Source organism: Telmatherina bonti (genome assembly GCF_933228915.1).
Source record: "Telmatherina bonti genome assembly, chromosome: 16".
NCBI classification, from domain to species: domain Eukaryota; kingdom Metazoa; phylum Chordata; class Actinopteri; order Atheriniformes; family Telmatherinidae; genus Telmatherina; species Telmatherina bonti.
Window position 1 is genome coordinate 31,614,943 of NC_136614.1, and position 9,686 is coordinate 31,624,628.

The window sequence follows — 9,686 nt, forward strand, 5'->3', positions numbered from 1 at the left end:
AGAGGGACCTTCCATCTACAGTTCCTGTAGCTGTGCATCTAATCTGCTGTCTGTTGTTCCAAAATGTTGTATCCAGTGTAGGGCTGGGCGATTATTTGGATTTCAATCTCAATTACGATCTGAGTTTTTAACGATCATAAAAATAAAAGGGTGTGATTATTTTTCTCTTTGCAGTTTCCTCTCCTGCTGTCTTCAGCTGCTAATCGAGCGTCTCTGGCATTGCAGCGCTGTTCTGTAAACTCCTCCCACAGCCGCTTTGCTTTCATTCAGACACTGTTGCCAACTTGGAGACTTTCTCACTAAATCTGGCGACTCTTTTTGTTAAAAGCAACAAATCTAGCAGCTTTTACTGGAGTTATTAGAGACTTTTCTGGTGTTCTGGCGACTGACTTGAAGGCACATATTGTCCTGCAGTTACTGTAAGGAAGGAGCAGCGGGAGCCTCTCCCGTCCTAAAGCACTCCCAGGCGGCCAGTCTCAGTCGGCTCCGGCTGCAGGTCAATGTAGAATAACTGCAGTAGGTTGTAGAAGTTCACCTAAACATAGTTTATACCATTGTCAGTGACAACTGGCTGCATTATTTTCCTATACATAGTTCGGCGAGTTAAACACTGTAATATCCCTCCGTTACGAGGCGTTACCATAGCAACGCGTTAACCAGCTGGTTCAGATCAGCCGTCTTTTAACAGGTGGATGAGAGAAACGCGCTGCAGCCTGACAGCGGTTGTTTGTTATAAAACGTACATCCAGGCCAACGTAAAATAGTTCCTATATAAGCGGTAAAAGCGGATTAAACAACTCAGAACCGTCCATTAGACGGTTATAATGCACGACACGAAGTCAAGAACACCACGACGCGCAGCGTTGTTTAGAAATACTGGATAATTGTGTTAAATAATTGAGATCTCAGTTTCAGTCAAAATAATCGTGATTATAATTTTTGTCATAATCAAGCAGCCTTAATCCAGAGTACTGATTAATGTTTCCAAGTTAGATCTCATTTCTCCTCATGGTAAATACTTCATTTTTTCTCCTTGTTCAGTTTTAATAAACGTTAAATTCTTTTTATCTAATTGGTTGCCGTAAACGATCCAACACTGAGGTGTTCCTTGTCGGGATTTTTTTCTTTAAACTCATGTTCATATCAGAGTTTTATTATTCTTCTGTCGGTTGTAAGCACTCTTGGACCAGCTTCAGCCAAACATGGTCAAACCATGACGCTCCCTCCACCGTGTTTAAGAGCACATTCACATCAGCCATTTTGATCTAAATCCGAGTCTGTTTGCTCGGAAAGTCGCTTCTTTTGGGGAAATGTGAATGCCCCAAACGAACTCTGATTCAGATCAAAGAAATGGACTCGGTCCGCCTACAAACGCAGGTCTAGGTCCGTTTCAAGCAGACCAAATACAGGAAGCGGACTACAAAAAGTCACTTCTTGCATTTGGCATAGCATTGCATTGTGGGTAAATACATAGCAATGGCGTTAAGGGTCCTCTGCCTCGTCTGGTGTTCATACTGCGTCCATTGTTACAATGGATTTCTGCAGTATACTTGCATAAGACACAAAAAAAAACCAAAACAGCCATAGTTTCGTCTCCAAGTTTAACTCGCAACAGTTTTCTTCTTCACGTGGGTCTTGTCCTCTCTATTGCTAAATACTAGTGTAGCGCCACCTTTGGTGGGGATGGGGATATATTATTCTAACAGTTTGGATAGTTTGACCAAAGTGCAGTCTATTATGTGCTTTTCTTTCCTTCTGAGAAAGTACATTATAAAGTCATCCAGTGGCTCTCAGGACCCCCGTGTATATCCTACAGTTATCAGATGAATTAGGTTTTGTTTTTTTTTTTTTTTTTAAAAGCAGAGACAAAGCTGTGAAATCAGAACCTTAATTTTAAACACATGAACAACACAGTTCAAAATCAGAATTTGGGATTTTCTCCTCGAGAGAATGCCTGCACAGCAACCATAGACTGTATATAAAAAGATGTATGGAGCCTCCGTGACGTCAACCATAGGTTTCTGAAGAGCTGAATTGAAGCTCGGTGGGCGGTTCCTACCGTCACCATCTTGGTAGGGTCATGCGTGTCGTCTCGCCCTGAAAATACAAATATGGGCAAAGAGGTGGAGCTGAGAGGGGGGCCGTGAGCGTCATGGTGGATGATTGACATTGAGCGAGCTCCGAGCTACCTGTAGTTAAGAGCTAACCAAGCTAACCCGGAGATAACAGGAGCTAACCAGCTAACGGAGGTAAGCGAGCTAAAGCTAAGTTATGTTGTTAACCAGCTAAAAACCGCGGTTGTTTTACGTTCTTCTTACTTGAACCGGGAGATCGGGTACCCGTCAATCAAAATGACGCCCCTAAATATGCTGAATTTCGAGATTAAATTACTTTTAAACGGGCGAGTTAGAAAAAAATTCACTCCCCCCACAGTTGTCATGAAGGTAAACCTGACCTATTAAACCGAAAATTGATTTTTGAACCAGGCTGTAAACATGTTTATTCCTGCTGTGAAATTGGTCTTTTTAACATGGGAGTCTTTGGGGATTTGCTCTGTTTTGCAGCCCCTAGTGGATGAAGGGGGTACTGCAGTTTTATGCACTTCTGCATAGGCTTCACTTTTAACCGCTGGAGGCTCCGTCCATCTTTCATATACAGTCTATGATAGCATCAGCTCTTGGAGGAAACTGAACACAGAAAAGTATGCATGAAGCGGGGACAGTCCGGCGTCTTTTCAGGTCGTTGTCATGGTTTTTCCCCAGGTCCCGATCGAAGAAATAATTCCTGCCGACATTGAGCCAGAGATCCAGAGATTTGCCCCCCTCCCTCCTCCAATCATCCCTGAGACGGAAGACTTGTCTCCCAGCTCGGTGAGCGACACATCCAGCGGATACATGTCCACCAGCATCTCCATGGCAACGCTGTCAGACTTGTACACGCTGAGCTGGGATCTCCCTGCCTACTCCAGCTCCAGAGGAGGTGCTTTTGAGGTGGTGCCAGATGAAGATGAGGAGGAAAATAAAGTGACGAAGGAGCTCTCTCTGGACCAATCAGAACATCAGGAATCGGCGATGGGTGAGGAGGACGAGGCGGCAGAGAGGACGGACCGGAAACCGACTCACCCAGAGACAAGTCCGCCTCCATCTGTCCAGCTGGAGGAGGAACAACCGCCTGATCCAGATCAGACTGAAGAAAGTCAGATCTCAACAACTGGTAATGCTGGATCAGAACCACTAACTGGATCAGAACCACTGGACCCTTCAGATACAGTCGTAGAAGAAGAGCACACTGAATCCCTGCCAGGAAGTTCAGGAGATCCTCAGGTGGACGATACGACCAAGGAGGAGGGTGACCCCCTCCTCCACGGTCAAAGCCAACCTTCCGACCCGGTACGGGACGTCCCACAGCAGCCTGAACAAGACCACGCAGGTTCTGATAAGACCCCAGGTCCTGCTCCAGAATCAAATGGAGTCTCTGCTCCTCAGATTTCACCTAACAAACCATCAACTTCTGAAACCTCAGACCCACTCAGGACCTCCGTTCTGCCCCCACCCTCCGTGCCAGATGAGGCCCAACAGGTCTCTGACTCCACCAGAGCTCCACCTCCGCTGAAGGTTCAGCCTCACAAGTCCGGATCCTCAGCAGCTAACCCCTTTAAGATCCAGAAAGTGAAGTCTTCAGACCTGAAGTCTTTTCAGAGGATGGTGTGGGAGGAGGGGGGCAAGCCTGCGGCGGTGGGCCGGGCCAGCAGCCTCGGGACGGGACTCAACCTCTCCGTGCCAACAGAAGGTCTGGGGATGATCTCGGACTCTGAGGAAGGAGACGAAGCCGCCTCCGCTGTTCTTCCTGACTGGCTGAAAGAGGGCGAGTTTGTGACCGTGGGGACCAACAAGAGTGGTACGGTCCGGTACGTGGGGCCCACGGACTTTGCAGCAGGTACTTGGGTTGGAATAGAACTGGAGGTACCAGCAGGTAAGAAACGTCCTTACTCTAACTTACATTATCTTCAACCTCTCCTGGGTGGTAAGTCTTGGTCTATCTCCAGGGAAAAATGACGGCTCGGTGGGCGGGAAGCACTACTTCCACTGCAACCCCGGTTACGGGGTGCTGGTACGGCCCGACAGGGTGGCCCGCGGTGCCGCCAAATGCCGTCGCCAGCAGCAGAAGCGCCAAAGTGCCATCTTGTCCGGATCCAGCCCAAACCTGGCTGCCCTCACCGCTCTGGCTAAAGGCGAGGCGGGATCGTCCAGCCGAAGCAGAGGCGAGAACCGAAAGTCCTGGAACCCCTGAAAGGCTGCGAGTTTCAGAAAAACTGCTGGAAAGTGTTGAATGTCTGATCAAAGAATGTGAAGATTTTTAGATTATTTTGCAAAGCTTTTTTTTTTTTCTAGTTTCATTTTTAAGAATTATTTATTCCACTTTAATATTAAAACATCTTTAATTTGTTGCACATCCTGCTTGGCAAACTGGTCATAAGCAGTTACCAGACGACACCTTGCATCATCAGTTTTCTTTATTTACACTGTAATCTCGTTTTTGTGCCTTAAAAATAGTCCTACTCAGCACGTGCCTTGAATGCAACACCAGAATCAGTGGTAGGGTGTAAAATATTCACCAAGGGGATTATTTTTGGCTCGAATGTTTGGTTTTTAGTGATGAACTTGCACTCATGAAATTCTGAATGATCATTTCTAAACCATGTTTTGTCTTTTCCTGCTGAGTTTTCTGATGAACAGGAAGCTGTTTTTAAGTGACATTAAATAATCCTGTCCAGCTGATTTGCATGTCAGGAAACTTGAGGGATTATTTTTTTAATGCATGTGTAGGTAAATGTTGGATCCTAGAGATGTTTTATACATATTTACTGCCCACAAAAGTTTAACTGTTTTCAGCTTTTGGGTAAAAATTTCACCAAAAATGCACTCTGACCTGTAAAGATTAACTTTATTAAACCTTCTATAACTTTTTAATGGACGTGAGCAAGTGTTTAAAGTAGCATTATAAAAAATTCTTATTTATAACTTGTTTTTATGGCAAAGAGACATTTAATATACACATTTTGGGTACACATTTTGGGAGCTGAGGATGAGAAACAACACCACAACACTCCATGCGTTTAGATGGGAGTTATAATTCCTCTTTAATCCCGAATAAAAGTTAATTGTGCTTCAAACTGATAAAAAATTACCATGTAAACAGTTAATTCCGAATGATGTGTCTGGTTTATTTGCATTTTAATTCCGAGGTATGCCTAGCTTTGCTTCCCAGCAACTGGATATCAACATACTGGTCATTATAAATGTGCAGTGGTTGATTAATCTGCTGCATTTCTTTGCAGAATCAGCCACAATGCACGTTTGACCAATAAGGGGGAGTGGTTATTTCCTTTTGTAAGGTAAGAAAGGGAGAGATCTTTGACTCACCTGTTTGAGCAAACATTCTCTACAAAATGGAGCAAGAGAGAGAGGTGACAGAATTTCCTTATTTTCTGGGCCTCATACAGGAAATGGAAACAAATGACTGATAAAAACCTTTAGAAACTGTTTTGCATAAAATGGGACCTTTAAGGGATGTAAAAAGGCACACAAATTTCCCATCATACCATTGGAAACTACATCTGCATGCAGGTATGCCAACAGGCGCAGGTATCATCTGGTATGGACAAGACAGCATAAAACTGGTGTCCAAAGCTGTTGGAGACATGAAGGGGAGCATTTTAGTCTGAGGTGTGTCGATCCAGTCGTCATGCTTCAATCCTGATTTCACCTTCATGGACAATACATCAGGGATGCAGACTAATCCTACTAAATTTCCATGTAGAAATTTATAACGCAACCCAAAAACCTGAGGATAGTTCTTCAGTACGACTGGATCGTCAATCACCCATCAGCTTTAGTTCCCATGATCATCACTGCAATAGAGGCCAACTTTCATGAGATATCGCTAGCTTGATCTTGACCCGAAATCTGAATATCCCTCAACTTTTGAGTAATGTGCATTTAAGCATTTTAACTACCTGGAAGTTTATTCATTTAAGAAATAAAGACATGATATTGATAAGAACAATAAACTCTTCCTGCTCCTCTGAGTGATTGTGTTGGGAACACATGGACACAAACAAACTCACTGATATAGCTTTATTCTCTTGTACATTATATATATACTAAAATAAACACAAGTTAAAAAAATGAACAAAGAAACTGTACAAAAAAATGTATATATACTACATCTTAATTACAGAACAGTCTACTGTCCAAAAAAGGCACTAAATTCTGAAATGGTCAATACAGTAATTGTGAACATAACTAGGTCTGAGATTGATACAACAGCGTTCAGTCCTCTTTATTCTGAGTTATACTGGGATGAAAGTGGATGGCATTTCACTGTGACGGAGGGCGGGGGTGGACACTGACAGACATGTAGACATTTTGACCCTGACGGACCACGAGAGGACGCCCCCTTCGAGTAAGCACTGGCACGCACAACGTCGGGTGTGGAGAGCCTGGTTCGGGCATCCCCAGGAGAAAGAACGCTTCGTTCTTCCACCCCACAAACATTTCTGTCAAGCTTGAACCAGAAACACAAAAATAAAATACTGCTGGGTTAAAATAAACTAGTACTTGCTTACTGGGTCATGGCATCTCAAAAGGGTCAAAGGCAGTTTATTAAATGCACTCTGCAGTCTTGATTCCCAACTTTTCAGCCATATAAACTGTGTGAACATCACAGCAAACTCCACAGACTTTCAATGTTTCCTCAAATGCACATGGAAGAAAGGTTTGAGGTAAATCAAAAGCTACTATGTGGTACTTTTTACTTCATTTAACAGTAAAAACATGGTTTTTATTCGGTTCTCATACGCAGATGAGTATTTAGCAATGTGTTCTATAATCCAATCGTCAGACATGTTTCTAGTAGCCTCAGTGGAACAGTCAGCTGTCACAAGTCGTGCATTTGTAGATAATTTTAGTTACCACACTGAAAAGGCAAGATTTCATTTGGGAGTTTGATGTGACGCATCACAAACAGACCACATGGTGCTTTACGAAGCTGCAATGAAACATTTGTCTTCTGGACGTTTCCATTAATGGAAACTGAAGGTTACATTTCAAGCTTAGCCAACAGCGATATTCAATGTTTATAAGGTGCATCATCATTCGCCTTTACGTTACACGGCTTAGGACCTCAGATAAAATAGAGGGGAGACTGTTGCTCAGTCAAATGAGGGATGACATTAAAAAATTAAAGATTTAAAATAATTAATTTAACGATAAAGCATGTTTCATTTGAAAACATGTCATTCATTTTTATACATTAGCATAAAAAATGAGCATAAATACTTTTTTTTTTCTTAAACCCTTTCCTTTTTTAAACCACTTCTGAGCCACTGTACAGCAGCTTCTTACATACTGAAGCAGCAGAGTTAAATAGAGCTTTAGTAAACCAAAGCTTCGAACTAGAAGTCATCACATGAGCAGGAGGACTGAGGGAGAACCACACAGCTGCAAAAATTGATGTTAAAACACTTTCAGGTACTTTGGTGCATCACCAACATCCAAAATAAAATCATATTGAACAGGAAAGATCATTAACATTAGGTATTATGTTCGTTTAATCCTGCTTTGTAGAATATTTCCTTAGTTCTCCAAAACCATCAACACTGTGGAAAAACATTAAACTTATTCACTATTTTTGACAAGAGTTAGAGGACAAAGAGAAAAGTTATGTAGAGGGATCAAAAACTCACATATCCTCATCTAAAAATGTAGCTGAAGTTAACTTACTAGCATAACTTGTAGCACAGCTAAACGTAAAGCTACAGTTAGCTTGTAGCACAGTTAAATGTAAAGTTACAGTTAGCTTGTAGCCCAGCTAAATGTAAAGCTACAGTTAGCCTGTAGCACAGCTAAACATAAAGCTACAGTTAGCCTGTAGCACAGCTAAACGTAAAGGTACTGTTAGCCTGTAGCCCAGCTAAATGTAAAGCTACAGTTAGCTTGTAGCCCAGCTAAACGTAAAGCTAAAGTTAGCTTGTAGCACAGCTCAACGTAAAGCTACAGTTAGCTTGTAGACTGGCTAAACATTAGGCAACAGTTAGCTTGTAGACTGGCTAAACATTAGGCAACAGTTAGCTTGTAGCCCAGCTAAATGTAAAGCTACAGTTAGCTTGTAACACAGCTAAATGTAAAGCTATAGTTAGCTTGTAGCACAGCTAAATGTAAAGCTACAGTTAGCTTGTAGCCTGACAAAACATTAGGCTACAGTTAGCTTGTAGCTCAGCTAAACACAAAGTTTAGCCTTTAGTGCAGCTAATAGCTAACTTTGCTAACTATTTTCATTTAGCTAATTAGCACAGCTTTATTTGACATACATACGAGGAAATCACAGTAACCCTGCTTTCGTCCAAAAACTTAAAAAGTTACAAATTTTTATCTTAAAGATTCAATCTATTGTAGAGAAAAAGAAAAACATAAAACTGTGAAACTGAGCTTTTTATGGTGTGTGCAAAAGACAAAGCGTAAGACTAATGCTAGTTTTAATTGAGCATACAGCGCAGAAACCGGTAAAAACCAACTGGGGCTTTAAATGCTCTCCAACATGTCCATGCTGGACTCATTTCCATTTTCTCCATGTTCTTTGTTACAGAAACTAAAAATATTAAAATATTGCAGCCGATATTGCAGCCGGTACACTAGCCATATGCAGTCTCCAAAAGATGAAACAATCATTTTGTGGCCAGAAATGGAAAGTTTGCAATAGTAAAGCATTTTCTTACATTACTGTTAAAACAATAAAACATTAATATTAAAGAAACATTTCAGCTTTAAACAGAAAATATAATTCTCATCATCCTAAATACATTTTCTATTAATGGTCTTAAAAGCTTCTGTTGGGCCTTTTTTTGGATCAAGTGTTCCCCTGCCTTGAGTAAAGCCATATCATAACTCTATCTCTTAGCACATGGATGTGGCGGTGGCATCACACTTCTCATCCAACTCTTGTCAAAGTTTTTTAAACACGTTGGCTGATATTTTATCTTGATCATCCAAACAAAGGTCAAGTCTGAGGATATCTGACAGAATACTGTTAATATTTGTGTACCACAACACAAAAAAAGGCACAGCATCAGGATTTTTACTGATGAGATGGTTTTGGAGAAGCTCCATTCAAAAGAAATCATTTCTAGTATTAACACTTTCAGTGTTGTTGATTCAGACTCCTTTCATTGGTAACCTCACAGGTTTTTTCTTATATACATGAAATTTAAAAGTTAACGAGACCCCCCCCCCGAAAAAAAAGGGGGAAAAAAAGTTTTTGTGATATTCTTACCATTTCCAGTGTGGATTCACTTTAATTTGATATTTCCTTTAAAAACAAACAAACAAAATAAACTACTCTTATAAAGATGTAGCGTCACAGAAGTAGCATATAGCTTAGGGGTATTTATCAGTATATGTGAGCCTGCTAACACCTACCTTTATTGACACAGGTTCACTGTAGTGCCAAGCCTACACAGGCTTGAGAAGCTTTACTAAACATCAGAAACAAAGTAGAAATCAAGCCACAGGTGTTAGTAAAAAATCCCTTTGGATTCACTTGAACACCACGTTCAGATCAGTCTCCGCTTAGCGTCTCGGCATCTTTTACTTTGGCATGGATGACATTTAAAGCAAAGCATAATTAGC

At 41.6% G+C, this 9,686-nt stretch overlaps 1 protein-coding gene across 2 annotated transcripts in view; it reads left to right on the forward strand.

Moving 5' to 3' along the window:
* The window catches only part of LOC306767392 (kinesin-like protein KIF13B), a 62,801-nt gene extending 57,433 nt beyond the window's left edge, over positions 1 to 5,368 (forward strand). For both annotated transcript variants that reach the window (XM_079255368.1, XM_079255369.1), the window contains 2 exons: positions 2,763 to 3,972; positions 4,046 to 5,368. In XM_079255368.1, the coding sequence (XP_079111494.1) occupies positions 2,763 to 3,972; positions 4,046 to 4,290 (1,455 nt within the window). In that variant the 3' untranslated portion in view covers positions 4,291 to 5,368. The remainder of the gene's footprint in view (positions 1 to 2,762; positions 3,973 to 4,045) is intronic.
* Positions 5,369 to 9,686: the final 4,318 nt, after the last annotated feature.